This window comes from Notolepis coatsorum (assembly GCF_963971535.1).
Source record: "Notolepis coatsorum genome assembly, chromosome: 3".
In the NCBI taxonomy this organism is placed as follows: Eukaryota; Metazoa; Chordata; class Actinopteri; order Aulopiformes; family Paralepididae; genus Notolepis; species Notolepis coatsorum.
Window position 1 is genome coordinate 84,314,989 of NC_140167.1, and position 24,695 is coordinate 84,339,683.

The 24,695-nt window shown below is 45.8% G+C and overlaps 1 protein-coding gene across 4 annotated transcripts in view; it reads left to right on the forward strand.

The window, feature by feature from the left end:
- The window catches only part of dock7 (dedicator of cytokinesis 7), a 303,680-nt gene that overhangs the window by 45,183 nt on the left and 233,802 nt on the right, over positions 1-24,695 (forward strand). For all 4 annotated transcript variants that reach the window (XM_084309449.1, XM_084309450.1, XM_084309451.1 and 1 more), the window contains exon 14: positions 15,547-15,709. In XM_084309449.1, coding sequence (XP_084165575.1) covers positions 15,547-15,709 — 163 coding nt within the window. The remainder of the gene's footprint in view (positions 1-15,546; positions 15,710-24,695) is intronic.

Genomic DNA, 24,695 nt, shown 5'->3' on the forward strand with positions numbered 1-24,695 from the left:
CGCGCCCCGCTCGCTACCAGGGAAACGTATGCGAAGCATAAGCTTGTGTTACTGCTCCCACACCTCATGGGGTCGGGGTTGTTGAACCCTGGCGCTGCCCACGAGGCGTCTCGTGGGGTCGGGGTTCCGAACCCTGACCCCGCAGGGGGAGCCTTAGCAGCGGGCCGTGGAGGAGGTCCCAGCCCCATGGACCACTCAAAGGCAGGCCTGCCGCCGAGTCCAGGAGCCAGGACCTGACAAAGAGGACCTGGTGAGGTCAACGAGCCTGTGGCATCGAGACCTCTCCAGGCGTTTACTTGTGACACCACCCTTTACACCGCCAGCGCATCAGACAGGACACAACAGGTGAAGGCCCTTCTCCGCCTGGCACGCCGCGAGGACCCCCTGAGGAAGATGCTCTGAAAACTCCCGGAGGAGGAGGCTCCGTGAGGAGGAGGCTCTGAAAAACTCCCAGAGGAGGCTCTCTCACTGAAGGGGAGGCTCCGAAAACTCCCTGAGGAGGCTCTGAAACTCCCTGAGGAGGAGGCTCTCCCCCATAATCCCGTGGGGTCAGCTGGCATACCGGGGAGACAACCACCCCAAAACAACCACCGAATGGCGGGAGCAAGCAGAAGCGGAGAGTTCAGCTCCAACTCCATAGTGAAGTTTGCGGACGACACAGTGGTGGTGGGGCTGATCTCTGACAACGACGAGAAGGCCTACCGGGAGGAGGTTGATGTACTGGAATGCTGGTGCCAGGACAACAGCCTGCTCCTGAACATTGGTAAAACCAAGGAGCTGATCGTGGATTTTAGGAGAACACAGCAGGGGACACACACTGAGGATAAACGGGGCTACCGTGGACAGACAGGGTGAGCAGCTTAAAGTACCTGGGGGTCCACATCTCAGAAGACCTGACATGGACAACACACATAGACTCAGTCGTAAAGAAGGCGAAGCAGCGCCTCTACCACCTGAGACAGTTAAGGAAGTTCAGAGTATCGGGGAAGATACTCCAGTCCTTCTACTCCGGAGCTGTAGAGAGCATCTTGACCGGAAACATCACTGCCTGGTATGGTAACAGCACGGCACAGGACAAGAAGGCCCTACAGAGAGTGGTGCGCTCAGCTGAGCGTACTACAGGTATTGCACTACCACCCCTGCAGGTCTTATATAACAAGAGGTGCAAATCCAGAGCCTGCAGAATAATGAAAGACCCTCACCACCCCAACAACAGCCTGTTCAAGCTGCTGAGGTCAGGCAAACGCCTGCGAACACCAGCAACTAGGACCGAGAGACTTCGGCTTAGCTTCTTCCCCCAGGCCATCAGAGTCTTGAACACTGAACTCTCCACACACAAGCACACATGAGCACACACACAACACACACACTGTATACGCTCACACACTAACAGTCACTTTAGCATGAACACACACACACACATGCTGCACACGCTCACACTCAACTGTCAGTTTACACAATGAAAAGGTCACTTACATTTATTTTTTTTTAAACAAGAGTGGTTCTTGTATAGTAAACAGATGGATATAGCAAGCTAGCATAAGGACACATAGTATAAGTGTAGATTGTATAGTATAGCATTGTATAGTAGTGTACATAAGACCCAGTGCCTCATCCGTAGCTAACATTGTATTGCACTATCGCAGGACCTTAGCATGTCTTACCATGCTTTTTGTAAACTTTAAAGTTTATGTACATTATACCTGGTATGTCTTATTCTTATTACTTGTATTATTGCACAAATGTCTTATTCTCATTCCTATTCTTATTACTTGTATTGCACAATCGCTGCGGGCATGACCCCCTGCATTTCACTGTATGCTTGTATGCCGTGACAAATAAAACTCTTGACTTGATGCCATTCTTGAATACAAAAATAGCTACACAAAAAACCTAAATCTAAAGCTAGTAATATCACTTTGCTGACGTGTGCCTATAGCAAAAAGTGAAAAGATGAGGGAAGGAAGAAGCACGGTCACGCCCCTCGCTTATATTCATAGGCGGAAATTGGCGCGGCCGGACAAGTGAAGGTGCATGTAGCGGAAGCTTTTCAGTGATATATAGGTCATGAGGTCAAATCCCACTAAGAGCAGAATGTGATACAAGAACGAAATGTAACTACTGGCAGCTAGGGGCTGGTTTAGGTGTAACTAGTGTTTGAACTACTGGCAGCTAGGGGCTGGTTTAGGTATAACTAGTGTTTGAACTACTGGTAGCTAGGGGCTGGTTTAGGTGTAACTAGTGTTTGAACTACTGGCAGCTAGGGGCTGGTTTAGGTGTAACTAGTATTTGAACTACTGGCAGCCAGGGGCTGGTTTAGGTGTAAATACAGTGTTTGAACTACTGGCATCCAGGGGCTGGTTTAGGTGTAACTAGTATTTGAACTACTGGCAGCTAAGGGCTGGTTTAGGTGTAACTAGTGTTTGAACTACTGGCAGCCAGGGGCTGGTTTAGGTGTAACTAGTGTTTGAACTACTGGCAGCTAGGGGCTGGTTTAGGTGTAACTAGTGTTTGAACTACTGGCAGCTAGGGGCTGGTTTAGGTGTAACTAGTGTTTGAACTACTGGCAGCTAGGGGCTGGTTTAGGTGTAACTAGTGTTTGAACTACTGGCAGCTAGGGGCTGGTTTAGGTGTAACTAGTGTTTGAATTACTGGCAGCTAGGGGCTGGTTTAGGTGTAACTAGTGTTTGAACTACTGGCAGCTAGGAGCTGGTTTAGGTGTAACTAGTGTTTGAACTACTGGCAGCTAGGGGCTGGTTTAGGTGTAACTAGTGTTTGAACTACTGGCAGCTAGGGGCTGGTTTAGGTGTAACTAGTGTTTGAACTACTGGCAGCCAGGGGCTGGTTTAGGTGTAACTAGTGTTTGAACTACTGGCAGCTAGGAGCTGGTTTAGGTGTAACTAGTGTTTGAACTACTGGCAGCTAGGAGCTGGTTTAGGTGTAACTAGTGTTTGAACTACTGGCAGCTAAGGGCTGGTTTAGGTGTAACTAGTGTTTGAATTACTGGCAGTTAGGAGCTGGTTTAGGTGTAACTAGTGTTTGAACTACTGGCAGCTAGGAGCTGGTTTAGGTGTAACTAGTGTTTGAACTACTGGCAGCTAGGGGCTGGTTTAGGTGTAACTAGTGTTTGAACTACTGGCAGCTAGGGGCTGGTTTAGGTGTAACTAGTGTTTGAACTACTGGCAGCTAGGAGCTGGTTTAGATGTAACTAGTGTTTGAACTACTGGCAGCTAGGAGCTGGTTTAGGTGTAACTAGTGTTTGAACTACTGGCAGCTAGGGGCTGGTTTAGGTGTAACTAGTGTTTGAACTACTGGCAGCTAGGGGCTGGTTTAGGTGTAACTAGTGTTTGAACTACTGGCAGCTAGGAGCTGGTTTAGATGTAACTAGTGTTTGAACTACTGGCAGCTAGGAGCTGGTTTAGGTGTAACTAGTGTTTGAACTACTGGCAGCTAGGAGCTGGTTTAGGTGTAACTAGTGTTTGAACTACTGGCAGCTAGGGGCTGGTTTAGGTGTAACTAGTGTTTGAACTACTGGCAGCTAGGGGCTGGTTTAGGTGTAACTAGTGTTTGAACTACTGGCAGCTAGGGGCTGGTTTAGGTGTAACTAGTGTTTGAACTACTGGCAGCTAGGAGCTGGTTTAGGTGTAACTAGTGTTTGAACTACTGGCAGCTAGGGGCTGGTTTAGGTGTAACTAGTGTTTTAACTACTAGCAGCTAGGGGCTGGTTTAGGTGTAACTAGTGTTTGAACTACTGGCAGCTAGGAGCTGGTTTAGGTGTAACTAGTATTTTAACTACTGGCAGCTAGGGGCTGGTTTAGGTGTAACTAGTGTTTGAACTACTGGCAGCTAGGGGCTGGTTTAGGTGTAACTAGTGTTTGAACTACTGGCAGCTAGGGGCTGGTTTAGGTGTAACTAGTGTTTGAACTACTGGCAGCTAGGGGCTGGTTTAGGTGTAACTAGTATTTTAACTACTGGCAGCTAGGGGCTGGTTTAGGTGTAACTAGTGTTTGAACTACTGGCAGCTAGGGGCTGGTTTAGGTGTAACTAGTGTTTGAACTACTGGCAGCTAGGGGCTGGTTTAGGTGTAACTAGTGTTTGAACTACTGGCAGCTAGGGGCTGGTTTAGGTGTAACTAGTGTTTGAACTACTGGCAGCTAGGGGCTGGTTTAGGTGTAACTAGTGTTTGAACTACTGGCAGCTAGGGGCTGGTTTAGGTGTAACTAGTGTTTGAATTACTGGCAGCTAGGAGCTGGTTTAGGTGTAACTAGTGTTTGAACTACTGGCAGCTAGGGGCTGGTTTAGGTGTAACTAGTGTTTGAACTACTGGCAGCTAGGGGCTGGTTTAGGTGTAACTAGTGTTTGAACTACTGGCAGCTAGGGGCTGGTTTAGGTGTAACTAGTGTTTGAACTACTGGCAGCTATGGGCTGGTTTAGGTGTAACTAGTGTTTGAACTACTGGCAGCTAGGAGCTGGTTTAGGTGTAACTAGTGTTTGAACTACTGGCAGCTAGGGGCTGGTTTAGGTGTAACTAGTGTTTTAACTACTAGCAGCTAGGGGCTGGTTTAGGTGTAACTAGTGTTTGAACTACTGGCAGCTAGGAGCTGGTTTAGGTGTAACTAGTATTTTAACTACTGGCAGCTAGGGGCTGGTTTAGGTGTAACTAGTGTTTGAACTACTGGCAGCTAGGGGCTGGTTTAGGTGTAACTAGTGTTTGAACTACTGGCAGCTAGGGGCTGGTTTAGGTGTAACTAGTGTTTGAACTACTGGCAGCTAGGGGCTGGTTTAGGTGTAACTAGTATTTTAACTACTGGCAGCTAGGGGCTGGTTTAGGTGTAACTAGTGTTTGAACTACTGGCAGCTAGGGGCTGGTTTAGGTGTAACTAGTGTTTGAACTACTGGCAGCTAGGGGCTGGTTTAGGTGTAACTAGTGTTTGAACTACTGGCAGCTAGGGGCTGGTTTAGGTGTAACTAGTGTTTGAACTACTGGCAGCTAGGGGCTGGTTTAGGTGTAACTAGTGTTTGAACTACTGGCAGCTAGGGGCTGGTTTAGGTGTAACTAGTGTTTGAATTACTGGCAGCTAGGAGCTGGTTTAGGTGTAACTAGTGTTTGAACTACTGGCAGCTAGGGGCTGGTTTAGGTGTAACTAGTGTTTGAACTACTGGCAGCTAGGGGCTGGTTTAGGTGTAACTAGTGTTTGAACTACTGGCAGCTAGGGGCTGGTTTAGGTGTAACTAGTGTTTGAACTACTGGCAGCTATGGGCTGGTTTAGGTGTAACTAGTGTTTGAACTACTGGCAGCTAGGGGCTGGTTTAGGTGTAACTAGTGTTTGAACTACTGGCAGTTAGGAGCTGGTTTAGGTGTAACTAGTGTTTGAACTACTGGCAGCTAGGGGCTGGTTTAGGTGTAACTAGTGTTTGAACTACTGGCAGCTAGGGGCTGGTTTAGGTGTAACTAGTGTTTGAACTACTGGCAACTAGGGGCTGGTTTAGGTGTAACTAGTGTTTGAACTACTGGCAGCTAGGGGCTGGTTTAGGTGTAACTAGTGTTTGAACTACTGGCAGCTAGGGGCTGGTTTAGGTGTAACTAGTGTTTGAACTACTGGCAGCTAGGGGCTGGTTTAGGTGTAACTAGTGTTTGAACTACTGGCAGCTAGGGGCTGGTTTAGGTGTAACTAGTGTTTGAACTACTGGCAGCTAGGGGCTGGTTTAGGTGTAACTAGTGTTTGAACTACTGGCAGCTAGGAGCTGGTTTAGGTGTAACTAGTGTTTGAACTACTGGCAGCTAGGAGCTGGTTTAGGTGTAACTAGTATTTGAACTACTGGCAGCCAGGGGCTGATTTAGGTGTAAATACAGTATTTGAACTACTGGCAGCTAGGAGCTGGTTTAGGTGTAACTAGTGTTTGAACTACTGGCAGCTAGGAGCTGGTTTAGGTGTAACTAGTATTTAACTACTGGCAGCTAAGGGCTGGTTTAGGTGTAACTAGTGTTTGAACTACTGGCAGCTAGGAGCTGGTTTAGGTGTAACTAGTGTTTGAACTACTGGCAGCTAGGGGCTGGTTTAGGTGTAACTAGTGTTTGAACTACTGGCAGCTAGGAGCTGGTTTAGGTGTAACTAGTGTTTGAACTACTGGCAGCTAGGGGCTGATTTAGGTGTAAATACAGTATTTGAATTACTGGCAGCTAGGAGCTGGTTTAGGTGTAACTAGTGTTTGAACTACTGGCAGCTAGGGGCTGGTTTAGGTGTAACTAGTGTTTGAACTACTGGCAGCTAGGGGCTGGTTTAGGTGTAACTAGTGTTTGAACTACTGGCAGCTAGGGGCTGGTTTAGGTGTAACTAGTGTTTGAACTACTGGCAGCCAGGGGCTGGTTTAGGTGTAACTAGTGTTTGAACTACTGGCAGCTAGGGGCTGGTTTAGGTGTAACTAGTGTTTGAACTACTGGCAGCTAGGGGCTGGTTTAGGTGTAACTAGTGTTTGAACTACTGGCAGCTAGGGGCTGGTTTAGGTGTAACTAGTGTTTGAACTACTGGCAGCTAGGGGCTGGTTTAGGTGTAACTAGTGTTTGAACTACTGGCAGCTAGGGGCTGGTTTAGGTGTAACTAGTGTTTGAACTACTGGCAGCTAGGGGCTGGTTTAGGTGTAACTAGTGTTTGAACTACTGGCAGCTAGGGGCTGGTTTAGGTGTAACTAGTGTTTGAACTACTGGCAGCTAGGGGCTGGTTTAGGTGTAACTAGTGTTTGAACTACTGGCAGCTAGGAGCTGGTTTAGGTGTAACTAGTGTAGTGGCCAAAATCCTAACAGGTTTGTCTTATAACCTATTTGAATCTTCCACTTGTAGGTTGGGAAGCAGTGTCAGACTCGCAGTCGCAGAACAGAAACCACAGCACGTTTTTGTTGTTCCTTTTGCTCTTTTAATGGTCCAGCAACTGGCAGCAAGAACAAAATACGAAAACAATATCGCACATAAAAGTAAAACAGGAGATCCTGATAATCTTAGTAACAAAACAAGAGATCCCAATAATCTCTAAACAAAAAGGTTGCGTCTGCGTTGCGTGTCAATGACAGTATTGCTGCTGCCTGCTGCTCAGCCGTCACACGCCGCACCTGTGGCTTATAGCGTCAGCCCCGCCCCATTCACCTGAGCCAAGCGCCCCACTCACTGCAACAGAGAAATGTATTAATACAGATTCACAATTAATCAAAACAAATAAGCTTGAATGCGGCTCTTATACCGGCCCCTAATTGTTCTCTAGGAATCAATTACTCAAACAAAATAAAGAGCCGTAAAACTATCAACAAATTAATTTAGAAAATATAGTATATACATTACATCCCTTGTTGATGTTGAAAGAAGAACTGTGTGAGGCCAACTTACAGGCCATGCGGCTGGGGCTAAACTGTGTGAGGCCAACTTACAGGCCATGCGGCTGGGGCTAAACTGTGTGAGGCCAACTTACAGGCCATGCGGCTGGGGCTAAACTGTGTGAGGCCAACTTACAGGCCATGCGGCTGGGGCTAAACTGTGTGAGGCCAACTTACAGGCCATGCGGCTGGGGCTAAACTGTGTGAGGCCAACTTACAGGCCATGCGGCTGGGGCTAAACTGTGTGAGGCCAACTTACAGGCCATGCGGCTGGGGCTAAACTGTGTGAGGCCAACTTACAGGCCATGCGGCTGGGGCTAAACTGTGTGAGGCCAACTTACAGGCCATGCGGCTGGGGCTAAACTGTGTGAGGCCAACTTACAGGCCATGCGGCTGGGGCTAAACTGTGTGAGGCCAACTTACAGGCCATGCGGCTGGGGCTAAACTGTGTGAGGCCAACTTACAGGCCATGCGGCTGGGGCTAAACTGTGTGAGGCCAACTTACAGGCCATGCGGCTGGGGCTAAACTGTGTGAGGCCAACTTACAGGCCATGCGGCTGGGGCTAAACTGTGTGAGGCCAACTTACAGGCCATGCGGCTGGGGCTAAACTGTGTGAGGCCAACTTACAGGGGCTAAACTATCAACAAATGAATTTAGAAAGTGACCTGGATGTTGAAATGGCATTTTGTCGCTCACCCTCTTACAACCCTGAGTTCACAGTTTGACTCTTAAGAATGTGTCATTGTCTAAATCATCTTAGCGATCCGGAAAGTATATATAAGGTATATATCTCAAACAGTAACACATGCTTCTTTGCTCTGTGCTTGGTTCATGACCAATGACTATATTGCCATAATGAGGGTGGTTGCTACTGTATAATTCATTTTAGATTAAATAGTAACTCATTAAATATAACTTGAAGGGGAAACTTTTAAATCCTATGGACTATATGAATTGGTCTTCACCACTGTGGTAAATTTACCTAAGTGAAATAAATAAAGTATATACATTACATCCCTTTTTGGCTGTTGAAAGAAGACCTGTTATTCTTCAATCTCCAGGAATGCGGCATAGCTTAGCTATGGGCCTATCAATATTGGATGTTTTCGTCTGGAGCTTCACTGCACGGGTCAGACCTCCTGCATCAGGCTTGGTCTCCTGTACTCTGCCTAGTGGCCACGACCCCCGTGGAGCGGTTGGGTCAACTACCAGGACGATATCTCCAATGTTAAAGTTTTTTCCTTTTTTTCTCACTGTGCTCCATTTCGGTCTTCCTTGGAGTAGCAGAAGGTATTCTTGTGTCCTGGCGTAGAGGTCAGATCTCTCGCAGAAGATGGTTGGTAGGCCTTCATCCAGTATAGGATCGTTTTTACTGTTCTTCTGCACTCTGAATGGAGCGGTTTCCAGCACTGCCATTTCCACTGGGAAGGATTGCTTTTGAACATAGGTGATGACTGACCTCTCTGCCTGTGAGAAGTCTTCCACTGTGAGGAGCTGTCCACCAAGTGTGGTCCTGAAAGCGCCTAGCTCAGTGCTCACCTTTTGGCTGCTCGAGTGGGTGTGGCTGTGACCTGGGGAAAGCTCTTTGCGCTTTTTGACGGTCAACATCAGAGCATTCTTCCTAGTGTGCTCGTTACCAATGTACTTGAGTACTGTTTGGCTATCCCCGGCCACATAACTCTGCTTGGCTATCCCCGGCCCCTATGTGACCACATAACTCTGCTTGGCTATCCCCGGCCCCTATGTGACCACATAACTCTGCTCTCTTCATGTCTGCTGAGGTATTGTCCTCTGCCCTCTTCATATCTGCTGGGGTCTTCTCTGCCCTCTTCATGTCTGCTGGGGTCTTGTCCTCTGCCCTCTTCATATCTGCTGGGGTCTTGTCCTCTGCTGCCCTCTTCATGTCTGCTGAGGTATTGTCCTCTGCCCTCTTCATGTCTGCTGAGGTATTGTCCTCTGCCCTCTTCATATCTGCTGGGGTCTTCTCTGCCCTCTTCATGTCTGCTGGGGTCTTGTCCTCTGCCCTCTTCATGTCTGCTGAGGTCTTCCCCTCCGATGCCAGGCTTCTGGATTTTTCCTCACAGGGACTCTGGACCGGTGTGGTGAGAACAGGCGCCTCCCTATTGGCTGCTGCGATGGCCTCAGAACCATGTGGCCAAGACACAGGAAGTCCCCGTCTGAAATGCACCTGCGGCGCCTCCCGTTGGGCAGAGGGGTGGGCTCCGTCCTTCTCTTGCGGCCCGGCTTTTGCGGGAGAAGTGAGGGGCGAGGCCTGTGGCAGAGGGCTGTCGGTGAAAGGACGGGGCCGCTGGTTGACCATCGAGGTGGAGGACGGGAACTGGGCAGGGGGGTCCCTCGGGAACCGGAACTTCCTAAACGAAGACTGAGGGTACAGAGGCGTCGGTGACATGGGCATGACAGGTCGAATATTGTGCACTAGTTGGGGCTGGTGCTGGTCATTAATGTCCTCTGGCTGAGCATCGGGCCAACTGTGAGCATTACCATCGTTAACATTAAAAAAGGGCAAGTAATGTGCTCCTGCCTTGCTCCTAACAGCACCTATGTCATATGGATGAATTGAAACATCTGGCTTTGAATATACCAGCGCCCATTTCCACTGGGAAGGATTGGCTGTGCTGGCTGCTATTTCACCTTGTAATTCTAATGTTTCTCTCCTCTTTTTTAATGTTTCTCTCTTTTTTTTTAACATTTGTTCCTGTTCTTCAATTGCATGTTTTTCTTGTAACATAGAAAATTTAGCCAATAAATATCGTCTCTCTGCCTCCGCGTTGATGCGTATGGAGGAAGAGGAGGAGTGGTGGGAGGAAGAGTGAGACGACCTCGTTGAGCGTGCGTCTGTCATCCTATTTGGATGCGCGCAGCTGCGCCTCATTATGTCATTAACGGGCAGGTCTGCCTTATCTGAACTCGCCATTTTAATTCAGAATAAACAAATAAATAAATCCACAAGGTCTTCGACGTGTTTAGAAACAGTGGCTGGTTATTTCATTATCATTGTCTCTCAGTTTGGTTACAGCCGCACGCCAGGCCGGCGTTTCCTTGTCTCGATGCGCGCAGCTGCGCCTCATCCATGTCATTAACGGGCGTCTGAACTCGCCATATTAATTCAGAATAAACAAACAAATGAATCCAAAAGGTCTTCAACAGTGGCTGGTTATTTCATTATCCTTGTCTTCTCTCTTTATCCACGATATGTCACCAGCACAAAATAAAATATTCACTGTCCATAAACATCGTTATCAGAGGCAAACGTCCGTTTAGTAATAATAATGGCATTTATTCCAAACGAATAATTATTCATGTGGCGTTGGTTTTTTGCAAACACATACCTCAATTGTTTGTTTGCTTGCTTGTTTACAGCCGTCAGGCCGGCGTTTCCTCTGTTTGTAGCCGCGCGTCGGGCCTGGTTATTTGTTTCCAATTTGGACCAGTTTGATCCTCCAATTCTTTTTTCGTTCCGGGTCCCAATAATCCGTGCTCTTCAATCGCAGCTTGTCATTTGGCTTGGCTTCAGCCCGTTCCTTCGGATCCCAATAATCCGTGCTCTTCAATCGCAGCTTGTCATTGACTTGGCTTCAGCCCGTTCCTTCGGATCCCAATAATCCGTGCTCTTCAATCGCAGCTTGTCATTGACTTGATGTAGTGGCCAAAATCCTAACAGGTTTGTCTTATAACCTATTTGAATCTTCCACTTGTAGGTTGGGAAGCAGTGTCAGACTCGCAGTCGCAGAACAGAAACCACAGCACGTTTTTGTTGTTCCTTTTGCTCTTTTAATGGTCCAGCAACTGGCAGCAAGAACAAAATACGAAAACAATATCGCACATAAAAGTAAAACAGGAGATCCTAATAATCTTAGTAACAAAACAAGAGATCCCAATAATCTCTAAACAAAAAGGTTGCGTCTGCGTTGCGTGTCAATGACAGTATTGCTGCTGCCTGCTGCTCAGCCGTCACACGCCGCACCTGTGGCTTATAGCGTCAGCCCCGCCCCATTCACCTGAGCCAAGCGCCCCACTCACTGCAACAGAGAAATGTATTAATACAGATTCACAATTAATCAAAACAAATAGGCTTGAATGCGGCTCTTACAACTAGTGTTTGAACTACTGGCAGCTAGGAGCTGGTTTAGGTGTAACTAGTGTTTGAACTACTGGCAGCTAGGAGCTGGTTTAGGTAATAATAATAATAATAATAATAGATTTCATTTGTAATGCGCTTTACAGTTGCGGGGCAACTCTCAGAGCGCTACAGTTAAGGGACTTAAAAGCTAGCGAGAATAAAGGAAAGAAAGAATATAAAAATAGGCAAGACTAAAACATAAAATAGCAGAGAAACATAGAATAATAAAACTGATAAAATAAATTGGTAAAAGAACATAAAATGTGTGGAGCAAAAATAATTTGATAAAAGGTCAACAGAAGGCTCTACTAAAAAGGTGGGTTTTGAGGCCTTTCTTAAAAACATCCACAGTCTGTGGTGCTCTCAGGTAGTCAGGGAGAGCATTCCACAGACTGGGAGCGGAGGAGCAAAAAGCCCGATCTCCCATAGTGCATAGATTTGTCCTTGGGCGCTGGAGGAGGTTTGCCTGGCCAGAGCGGAGATGTCGAGAGGAGGAGTGAGGGGTGATGAGTTCTTTGAGGTATAGGGGGGCGTTTCCGTAGATGCATTTGTGGGTGAGCAGGGAGACTTTGAATTCAACCCTGAGTGAGACAGGGAGCCAGTGAAGGGACTTGAGGATGGGGGTGATGTGGTGGTATTTCCGCACTCTCATCAGGATCCTAGCAGCGCTGTTTTGGATACATTGTAGCCTTTGGATGTTCTTGCTAGGAATCCCGATGAGGAGTGCGTTGCAGTAATCCAGCCTGGAGGAAACAAAGGCGTGGATGAGCTTTTCGGCATCTGACAGCGTGAGTGAGGGGCGTAGTTTGGCGATGTTTCTAAGGTGGTAGAAAGAATTTTTGTATAGTTGATTTATGTGTGCCTCAAAGGTCAGGTGAGGGTCCATTTTTACCCCTAGGTTGGTTATTGTTGGTGACAGGGTGATGTTTTGGCCGGAAAAGGTGATGGTGGTGATGGTGGATGAACGAACCTGGTGTGGGGTGCCAATGATAATGGCTTCAGTTTTTGAACTGTTTAGCTGTAAAAAGTTGTGCTTCATCCATGCCTTGGTCTCCTCCAGGCATGTGGTCAGCGTGGAAGATGGCAGAACTGTGGATGGGGTGGGGTTTATTTTTAGGTATAGTTGGGTGTCATCAGCGTAGCAGTGGAATGATATTCCATGCCGGCTGATGACAGAGCCAAGGGGGAGCATGTAGAGGGTGAATAGGGTGGGGCCGAGGACTAGGTGTAACTAGTGTTTGAACTACTGGCAGCTAGGGGCTGGTTTAGGTGTAACTAGTGTTTGAACTACTAGCAGATAGGGGCTGGTTTAGGTGTAACTAGTGTTTGAACTACTGGCAGCCAGGGGCTGGTTTAGGTGTAACTAGTATTTTAACTACTGGCAGCTAGGGGCTGGTTTAGGTGTAACTAGTGTTTGAACTACTGGCAGCTATGGGCTGGTTTAGGTGTAACTAGTATTTGAACTACTAGCAGCTAGGGGCTGGTTTAGGTGTAACTAGTGTTTGAACTACTGGCAGCTAGGGGCTGGTTTAGGTGTAACTAGTGTTTGAACTACTGGCAGCTAGGGGCTGGTTTAGGTGTAACTAGTATTTGAACTACTGGCAGCTAGGGGCTGGTTTAGGTGTAACTAGTGTTTGAACTACTGGCAGCTAGGGGCTGGTTTAGGTGTAACTAGTGTTTGAACTACTGGCAGCTATGGGCTGGTTTAGGTGTAACTAGTATTTGAACTACTAGCAGCTAGGGGCTGGTTTAGGTGTAACTAGTGTTTGAACTACTGGCAGCTAGGGGCTGGTTTAGGTGTAACTAGTGTTTGAACTACTGGCAGCTAGGGGCTGGTTTAGGTGTAACTAGTGTTTGAACTACTGGCAGCTAGGGGTTGGTTTAGGTGTAACTAGTGTTTGAACTACTGGCAGCTAGGGGCTGGTTTAGGTGTAACTAGTATTTTAACTACTGGCAGCTAGGGGCTGGTTTAGGTGTAACTAGTGTTTGAACTACTGGCAGCTATGGGCTGGTTTAGGTGTAACTAGTGTTTGAACTACTGGCAGCCAGGGGCTGGTTTAGGTGTAACTAGTGTTTGAACTACTGGCAGCTAGGGGCTGGTTTAGGTGTAACTAGTGTTTGAACTACTGGCAGCTAGGGGCTGGTTTGGGTGTAACTAGTATTTGAACTACTGGCAGCTAGGAGCTGGTTTAGGTGTAACTAGTGTTTGAACTACTGGCAGCTAGGAGCTGGTTTAGGTGTAACTAGTGTTTGAACTACTGGCAGCTAGGAGCTGGTTTAGGTGTAACTAGTGTTTGAACTACTGGCAGCTAGGGGCTGGTTTAGGTGTAACTAGTGTTTGAACTACTGGCAGCTAGGAGCTGGTTTAGGTGTAACTAGTGTTTGAACTACTGGCAGCTAGGAGCTGGTTTAGGTGTAACTAGTGTTTGAACTACTGGCAGCTAGGGGCTGGTTTAGGTGTAACTAGTGTTTGAACTACTGGCAGCTAGGGGCTGGTTTAGGTGTAACTAGTGTTTGAACTACTGGCAGCTAGGGGCTGGTTTAGGTGTAACTAGTGTTTGAACTACTGGCAGCTAGGGGCTGGTTTAGGTGTAACTAGTGTTTGAACTACTGGCAGCTAGGAGCTGGTTTAGGTGTAACTAGTGTTTGAACTACTGGCAGCTAGGGGCTGGTTTAGGTGTAACTAGTGTTTGAACTACTGGCAGCTAGGGGCTGGTTTAGGTGTAACTAGTGTTTGAACTACTGGCAGCTAGGGGCTGGTTTAGGTGTAACTAGTGTTTGAACTACTGGCAGCTAGGAGCTGGTTTAGGTGTAACTAGTGTTTGAACTACTGGCAGCTAGGAGCTGGTTTAGGTGTAACTAGTGTTTGAACTACTGGCAGCTAGGGCTGGTTTAGGTGTAACTAGTGTTTGAACTACTGGCAGCTAGGGGCTGGTTTAGGTGTAACTAGTGTTTGAACTACTGGCAGCCAGGGGCTGGTTTAGGTGTAACTAGTGTTTGAACTACTGGCAGCTAGGGCTGGTTTAGGTGTAACTAGTGTTTGAACTACTGGCAGCTAGGGGCTGGTTTAGGTGTAACTAGTGTTTGAACTACTGGCAGCTAGGAGCTGGTTTAGGTGTAACTAGTGTTTGAACTACTGGCAGCTAGGGGCTGGTTTAGGTGTAACTAGTGTTTGAACTACTGGCAGCTAGGGGCTGGTTTAGGTGTAACTAGTGTTTGAACTACTGGCAGCTAGGAGCTGGTTTAGGTGTAACTAGTGTTTGAACTACTGGCAGCTAGGGCTGGTTTAGGTGTAACTAGTATTTTAACTACTGGCAGCTAGGGCTGGTTTAGGTGTAACTAGTGTTTGAACTACTGGCAGCTAGGGGCTGGTTTAGGTGTAACTAGTGTTTGAACTACTGGCAGCTAGGAGCTGGTTTAGGTGTAACTAGTGTTTGAACTACTGGCAGCTAGGGGCTGGTTTAGGTGTAACTAGTGTTTGAACTACTGGCAGCTAGGGCTGGTTTAGGTGTAACTAGTGTTTGAACTACTGGCAGCTAGGAGCTGGTTTAGGTGTAACTAGTGTTTGAACTACTGGCAGCTAGGGGCTGTTAGGTGTAAATACAATGTTTGAACTACTGGCAGCCCCCCCCCCCCTAAATCTCTCTCTCTCTCTCTCTCTCTCTCTCTCTCTCTCTCTCTCTCCTCTCTCTCTCTCTCTCTCTGTCTCTCTCTCTGTCTCTCTCTCTCTCTCTCTCTCCTCTCTCTCTCTCTCTCTCTCTCTCTCTCTCTCTCTCTCTCTCTCTCTCTCTCTCTCTGTCTCTGTCTCTCTCTCTCTCTCTCTCTCTCTCTCTCTCTCTCTCTCTCTCTCTCTCTCTCTCTCTCTCTCTCTCTCTCTCTCTCTCTCTCTGTCTCTGTCTCTGTCTCTGTCTCTCTCTCTCTCTCTCTCTCTCTCTCTCTCTCTCTCTCTCTCTCTCTGTCTCTCTCTCTGTCTCTCTCTGTCTCTCTCTCTGTCTCTCTCTCTGTCTCTCTCTCTCTTCTCCTCCCTTCTCCTCCCTGCAGCCCAGTTGAAGCTGGATATCTCCCCCGCTCCAGAGAACCCTCACTACTGTCTGACCCCTGACCTCCAGCAGGTGAAGCCTTACCCAGACAGCAGGGTCCGCCCCACCCGCGAGATCCTGGAGTTCCCCGCCAGGGACGTCTACGTGCCCAACACCACGTACAGGTACTGTCATCATCATCATCATCATCATCATCATCATCATCATCATCATCATCATCATCATCATCATCATCATCATCATCATCATCATCATCATCACCACCACATACAGCTTAATACATCATGTTTGTCACAGAGTTGGCTGAGCTGCTGGTGTGTCATCCCAGCCTACTGTGTGAGGTCAGGTGGCATCATGCCAGCCTACTGTGTGAGGTCAGGTGGCATCATCCCAGCCTACTGTGTGAGGTCAGGTGGCATCATCCCAGCCTACTGTGTGAGGTCAGGTGGCATCATGCCAGCCTAGTGTGTGAGGTCAGGTGGCATCATGCCAGCCTACTGTGTGAGGTCAGGTGGCATCATGCCAGCCTAGTGTGTGAGGTCAGGTGGCATCATCCCAGCCTAGTGTGTGAGGTCAGGTGGCATCATGCCAGCCTAGTGTGTGTGAGGTCAGGTGGCATCATGCCAGCCTACTGTGTGAAGTCAGGTGGCATCATGCCAGCCTACTGTGTGAGGTCAGGTGGCATCATCCCAGCCTACTGTGTGAGGTCAGGTGGCATCATGCCAGCCTACTGTGTTAGGTCAGGTGGCATTATGCCAGCCTACTGTGTGAGGTCAGGTGGCATCATCCCAGCCTACTGTGTGAGGTCAGGTGGCATCATCCCAGCCTACTGTGTGAGGTCAGGTGGCATCATGCCAGCCTACTGTGTTAGGTCAGGTGGCATTATGCCAGCCTACTGTGTGAGGTCAGGTGGCATCATCCCAGCCTACTGTGTGAGGTCAGGTGGCATCATCCCAGCCTACTGTGTGAGGTCAGGTGGCATCATGCTGAGGATGGAAATCTCTTTTGAGAATAACATGTATTAGGTATGGGCATGAGTAATCGATTAATCGCAGCTATGAGAAACTCAATCTTAAATTATTAATCATTTTTATGAAATAGTTTTTTTCCATATTTGTTTTTCACGTGTATGAGTAATATGACTGCACGATTTTGGGAAATAATCTAATTGCGATTTTCTGACAGATATTGCGATTGCGATAAAATTTGCGATTATAATAAAAAAAAATGTAAGCAGCCCCACAGAGGTTTATTGTAAAATGCGGCTTGCATCTGGCCTACGCGGTGGGTCTGTTCGGGACACCGAGCCTGAATATTTTTCTTTTTACATGGGAATCGATACCGTACCCAATGGTACCTTTTTTTCTGTACTTTACTCTCCCTCTCTGAAGTCTAAACTTCACAACACACAATCTAAAACCCCTTACCTCCCCCTCCCAAACTGTTCCTACAACAATAACAACAACTTGCAAAGGAGATCTTGTATCTCAATGGGACTTCCTGGTTAACATTTTTTTTTTTATTTATTTTTGCGATTTGCTAATTGCATCATTTCAAATCGCGATTTCGATTTAAAATCGATTAATCGTTCAGCCCTAATGTGTAAGATTATAACTGTTTGTTGGTTTCATTAAACATAGAGAATGAACAAAATTAAGTAAAAAGAAAAAGAAAAAGAACTCGAGTATAGCAATGCGATCAATCGATCTGGATTTTTCTTTAAAATGCCCATCCCTAACATGTATAGCAGGAACATATTCTGTGACAAAGTTCAACAGTCTTTCACTTCAGGGGCCGTTATCCAGATATCCAGCTGATAAATAGTCCTCAGTTCATGTCCTCAGTTGATCCTAAACTGTTGACCTGACAATTTACCTAATTTTCTTTATTTTCTCCCTTCCGTTTATCAGTGTGAACTTTGTGGCGTCAGTGAGATCTAAGTGTTGTTTGTTTGAAAATATAATTGCAGGCCAGGAGGGTAAGACAACCCCAGGTCACACTGAGATGTTGTGTGTGTGCATGGACAACTGTCTACACACTCACAGCTAGGACACTGAGGAGGGAGGGAGGGAGGGAGGGAGGGAGGAGAGAGGAAGAGAGAGAGGAAGATAAGCAGGGAGGGAGAGAGAGAGATGGGGGGGCTGAGAGAGGGAGAGAGGGGAGAGAGAGAGAGAGAGAGAGAGAGAGAGAGAGAGAGAGAGAGAGAGAAGAGAGAGAGAGAGAGAGAGAGAGAGAGAGGAGAGAGAGAGAGAGAGAGAGAGAGAGAGAGAGAGAGAGAGAGAGAGAGAGAGAGAGAGGAGAGAGAGAGAGAGAGAGAGAGAGAGAGAGAGAGAGAGAGAGAGAGAGAGAGAGAGAGAGAGAGAGAGAGAGAGAGAGAGAGAGAGAGAGAGAGAGAGAGAGAGAGAGAGAGAGAGAGAGAGAGAGAGAGAGAGTCAAGTCAGCTTTATTTATATAGCATGTTTACAATGACTAAAAGCCACCCAAAGTGCTTTACAGGTAGAACACAATAAAAACACGTACAGTAACAAATAAAATACACACAAAATACCATTAATACGTATAGTACACTAAGAACAAGAGCAAGGTGCAATATAAAAAGAGACGAGAAGTAATAAAATAGATATAAAAAGTCCAGAGTAACGGCAAACATAGTTGACAGGTGGCTAACTCTGATCAAAGGCCAAGGAGAAAAGGTGCGTTTTGAGCAGCGGTTTAAAGGCCTCTAGGCCAGGGGTCTCAAACTCGCGGCCCGCGGGGATATTTGCGGCCCCTACTGGACATCAAAGTGTAGTGTTGATGCGGCCCGCGCACTACTGTTTGCCGAGTCGTTGCGCGAGAGTTGGAAGTTTTATTTATTTGATCACTTGTAGGCTACCATAGCGCAGGCTCATGACAGCAACGTTATGTTAGTGACTTGTTGAAACGTGATTCCGGAGGGATATGATATCAAGTGAAGTGGAAGCAAATGCATCCTTGCTATCTCTCTCCTCTGCGAGCAGTGCTGCACGCTGTCCGCCTGCACTGCCACCGTCTGTCTGTGTACGAGTCTGGTCCAATCACATACGCGTCCCGTCAGCGTTTTTCCCCCTCACCCACAGTCTGCGAATCAGAGGCAGAGTAGGGGAGTAGGGCGGGTCTTCACGGACTGCATGTCGTCTCTCTCTTTCAGTGAGTTCAAGTCGGAGCAGAGTTGACAGCACTGCGCATCTACAGTAAACTCGCTCCCAGTTTTATCTCTGTGAGATAAATGTAGCTATTAGCCTATTTTCGCCAGCAGGCAGCCAGCAGAAAAATATGGCATTTTCAAAGATGGTCAGTAAAAGAAAAGTCGACTGCAATTCAAAGGTGAATGGACGGAAAAAGTCCCAGCCAGGGGCGTAGCTGGAGATTCTGGGCCCCATGAAAGAATCAATTTGTGGGCCCCCAATCTATTAAAAAATGTGGGGCCCCCAATCTATAAAAAAATTTGGGGCATTTATTTATTGATGAAAACGCATAATATGGTTTTTACCTATTTTTTTTATAAACAGCTTTGTGATATAATAAAAAAAAATGCACAGTGCATTTCCATAGCTGTGGATGAGTCCACTGACACCACTGAGAAGCCTGAAGAACCGTTCATGTTCTGGAGAACTGTTCATGTTCTGAAATGTTATTGCTAAAGATTGAGAAGATTGGATCAGTTGTACTTTTTTTTTTAATACTTGAACCCATTTTTTTGTGGAATATTTGATGCGGCCCAGCCTCACCCAGACTCTACCTCCAGCGGCCCCCAGGTAAATTGAGTTTGAGACCCCTGCTCTAGGCTCTGGGCAGGACACCAGATCATCAGATCATGTCTCGCTTCAGATACAGTTTTCCTCGTCCTCATGCATTACTAAAGATATATAATATAACACACTATTTTGACTTTGCAGAGGTTCAAATGTCTATCCCAAAACGATGTTTTGCAGCTTTAAGTTATTGTGATGTTAGGTGAAATGGATAATAGTCATCAGAAAGGTCTGAGAAGCCTTTAGGTCTATACTGTAGGCCCCCCAAGTCATTTCCATACAGATATTTGCATAACTGTCCTATTGAAGTGGGTCTAAATGTTGGACCACGTCACAGATGAGAAAAGCTTTCATCATATTCTGTAATCAGGGTTTCAAGAGTCTTAACGTCTTGCATTTAATAATAAGAATTTTAGACCTTAAAAAGTCTTAAAAAGGTCTTAAACATTTATTGGATTAGGAAGTTACTTCTATGTTGTGATAAGTTCTCTGTATCTTGTTTAAATGTATTTGGGGGTAAATGTCCGGGCTGTAAAGTAAGCAGTATGGTAATATCGGTCCGCGAAGTCCAAAAATTCCAATAATTAGCATGGAATGAATTATTTTATATTTTTTTGTGAAATAGGTATTAAATTCTATTCCATGTGGTCTTAAAAAGATCTTAAAGTCTCAAGTTGAACTTGTTGAAAGCTGCAGTAACCCTGAGTCTACACCTGGAGCTGCATGTGTCTGTTAGCTGAAGTTACGTCATAACTGACCCCTGAATTACAAGCCAAGAGAGGCCTCACACAGAACCTTTTAGACTGTCCATTTGTCCTCCCTATTGGAAGATACAACGGACTTATCAGTATCACAGCTTCCAGCTTTGCATATTTTTTCCATTTTTTTTATAAATCTATTTATTGAAAAATGGAATAATGTGTGCCAGTCAGCAACTCATCTGTAAAAACTGAATGAAGAGCAAGCTTGTTCCCTTTTCATATTACAAAAAAAAGAATGACAGGAGAAGATTTGTCTCATAATGTAGGCTTTTATTTGTCTTTATAAATATGAGTTATCAGCGTGTCAGTGTCTATCTCTGACAGATTGAAGTCGTAGTAGGAAACACAGGTCTTCAGAGACGTGGATTGGAAAAGAGTTTGGCCACGGTAGCAAGAAATCATCTGTGGAGTGGACTCAACCTGGATGACTCAGACTAGGGTAATGGGGACTCGACTCTGACTTGGACTCGGACTCAAACACTGGGGAATCGAGAGTTGGACTTGAGATTTAGTGACTCGACTACAACACTGGCTTACAGCCATGGTGTCACTTGGTTCTCTCGACGTGCCCGAACTCTTTTGTATCTACGTCTCTGGTTCTGTTGAGTCAATATGACCCAGTTACATAGGAAATACACTGAAATGACCTGTAACAATACTGACCTAACTGATAAAACAGTATGAAAATGTTTTAAATATACGGTAACATAAAAAAGGACTAAGTGTATTAACAACTACATGTCTGTTCTGTGACGTTTTATCTAGTAATAATCAATATTTGTGCATTTATTCCCCCAGAAACATGCATTACAGTATTGCGGAAATTCACTATAAATAGCTAGGCTAAACCAAGGAAACTGTAAAAGAAGGAAGGGTCAATGTGTAGCACGTGAATGCACATTGGTGCCAAGTGTGGAAACTTTCAGTTCGGCCGACATGGAGTCAAATGGGGTCAGGCATTTTAATACAGGCATCAATATAACTGGCACCAAGTCTGGCGCCAAGAAGAGCATCGAACGCTGGTATTCTGACGTGATGACCCTTCCTTCTTTTATAGTTTCCTTGGGCTAAACGAAGAAGCAGTCTTGTATCCCATGCATTTGAAGCTAATTGTAAAGCCAAGTGGTTTGAGCTATATATATATATATATATATATATATATATATATATAATGGCATCAGGACCCACATTATGTCTCTTGAGTACAGTGCTGTGATACTTTGGCAAACAGTAATGAATCAGGATAGTGGCCAGAAGGGGCCTATTTGTAAAGAGGCCTTTCACAATGCTAGTGACTCTTATGTACAAAGCCCAATAGGTTGATAACCTGTCTGGGCTTGTGTTGCATCACCTGTTGGCTGATGTCCATAGGGATTAGTGATGCACGATATATCGGCCGCCGATATAATATCGGCCGTTATGGCCGTTTTTTTACACATCGGTATCGGTCCGATATCAAGATAGGGCCGATATGGGCACACAAAAAAAAAATTATATCATTTCTGAAAATAAGTTACAAAAATTAAAAAAAATTAGTGTTTTGGAAAATAGCTCTTTATTTGATTATCATAAAAAAGTGTTTTCTATACAGAGATATCGACATTGGTAAATATCGGTATCGGCCAGAACAGCAATATTAATATCGGTTATCGGTATCGGCCACAATTTTCACATCGGTGCATCACTAATAGGGATGCAAATAGGGACATAGATGGTCAGGACCGCTGGATCTGACTGTTACTGAGCTGGCAGGTTGGTGTTGCTGACACAGATGAGGCTTAGCCCCGGACCCAGGTCATTGACATCAAAAGGAAATAACTCGGGCTGTGGTTTTACTTGTCATTTACAATGTTAGATTAGATCTGATCGTAGAATATCTGGTTGTCGAGGTCCCCTGACGTGTGTCTGTCCACACAGTATATGTCTAGACCAGCGGTTCTCAAACTATGGGTCGCCACCCAAAGTGGGCTCGCGGGTAGGTGACAGTGCAGTCTTTAGCGCATTGGCAACAAACTAATTATTTAAATCAAGAGAAAAACCGACAAGCCCAACTCAGATGGAGTTTTCCACCTGGCAGCCGTGTGTGTTTGCCATGTCTCGCCCCTTCAGCCACGTCTGGTCTTCTGTGTGTAACCTGGACTCGCAATGGAGAGTTTTGTTGTCAGAAGTGTGGAGAGAGAGAAGAAGCGCAAATTTTCCTTGCAGACAAAAACAACCCATTGGCAGAGAAATGTGCTGATAATGAATGGCTGGCACAGCTGGCATATCTAGCCGACGTCTTTGACCGCCTCAATGCGTTGAATCTGGGACTATAAGGTCGGGAAAAAGACCTGTTTGGACTCACAGCTCAAATGGAGAGCTGGATTAAGAAACTCCGTTAGTGGCACTCCAGGATAATCAGTGGAGATTTTAGGGTATATTACTCTGCTTGATGGCTTTTTGGAGGAACAGAATGTTGCAAAAAAATATTTGAAGCCCATCATCTGTAGCCACATAGAAGGGCTCATTGATTTTTTTTTTGATCTATTCTGTTGCTTTTGTTGATAATATTCATACATTTCATTGATAACAGTGCTGTAATAAAATGTTCTAATAAATATGCATGATCAAGTTCAACAACTTGTGCTTTTATTTTGATATTCCTTATTTCCACGTTGAAATTACGCGATACATTAACACTTTGGATGCCACGCCATGTTTTCCTTTTTACCCCCTTGATGCCCAAACCCACTCCAATGTTAACTTAATATCGCCTAATCTATGTTTTAAATTATGGCTATGTGTCTAATCTGCCCGTCGCTTATCAAAGACTCATTTTCCAGTCAACATTGTCAAGGCAGATTGTTTTTTTATCGCTTAATTTCCGTTTGATAGCATTTTGAAAATCACTCGTTTTCGCGGAAAAAACAACCCTATGATGATAATCGTCTTTTACTGGAATATTCCAGAACGTTGTCATTTGTCGGCCTATTTATGAATCGTTTTCAAATAAACGCTAGATGATCGATAGTATATGTGTGCGCAAGCCTGCTCGTGCCGCGCGCTGATAATCGCTGCTCTTATTTCCTGATGGCTTTTACAGTGAAACAGCAATATCACATATAGTGGAAACGCTTATGTCTCCGTGAAAACGAGTCTGATTATCCTAAGACTGATAACATAGATTCCTTACCTGATCAGATGGTATCCAAATGGTATATTCCAATTCCTGATCACCATTCGAAAAAATCGATAATTGTATTGATCCACCGTGTGTACAGTATAACACATATTCGCCGTGGCACCAAGGTTCCAGAATGAACTCTGGTAGACCCCGGTTACATCAGTGAGAAGTAAAATGTGGAGTCAGAAATCCGTTCTCCCATTCACTTTCATTGAGTCCAATCCAAAAGGGATCTGGGAGACGATAGGGGGCGCTTTTTTCACATCTGAGCGCCGGCGGTGCCTGGATATCCAACGGTAGGCTCGCTTGATGCAATATGATTTCAGATCGCTAATAATAATAAATAAAAAAACGAGAAATCTCGTGATGGGCATTCAACGGTCGGGGGGTAAACACGAGAAATCTTGGGCGTGGCATCCAAAGTGTTAAGTGTGCGGTCGCCAAAAGAAATCCTAAATAAAATGGGGTCGTTGTATAAAAAAGTTTGAGAACCCCTGGTCTAGACGACGTGGATGTACAGTATATGTCTAGACGACGTGGATGTACAGTATTTGTCTAGACGACGTGGACGTACGGTATATGCCTAGACGACGTGGACGTACAGTATATGTCTAGACGACGTGGATGTACAGTATTTGTCTAGACGACATGGACGTACGGTATATGTCTAGACGACGTGGACGTACGTTATATGTCTAGACGACGTGGGCGTACAGTATTTGTCTAGACGACGTGGACGTACGGTATATGTCTAGACGACGTGGATGTACAGTATATGTCTAGACGACGTGGATGTACAGTATATGTCTAGACGATGTGGATGTACAGTATATGTCTAGACGACGTGGATGTACAGTATTTGTCTATACGACGTGGACGTACGGTATATGTCTAGACGACATGGATGTACAGGTTATTTGTTTTTGGGAATGTTCAGATCTGACAGGCTATGCGTCCTGGTGTGATCGGTTATGTGGAGGTTTTCCTCTTAAGGTCTCAGAATTGAGAGGGATCTTGACTTCTCATTGGCCAGAGAAACGAGACCTTCATCCAACTCCTAAACCTGAATTGGTATTTGATTAACCAACGCTTTAACAATAAATCAGCAGTAATCACGAAGATCTGACCTCTCACCGTTAACGTAAACCACAGCTGAGGCCTGGCCAGGCTGCATGTCCACCGGAGACCCGTCTTTACAGAGACACAAACAGCGGTGTTGCTCTGCTAGTGGTGAAACAAGGTGCTTGGTGGACACCTCCTTTATTAGGTCCATAACCGTTAAAGACAATGACCGGGTCGTAAGGTAGACAGTCATGTGAATGAATGACCTTTATTTATATAGCACCCTTCACAGCACGAATGCACAGGGTGCTTTTTTACACTACAGCTTAATATAAAAACACAATAAAAACAAAATCAGAAATAAATGACAACAACAACAAACAGCAGTTAA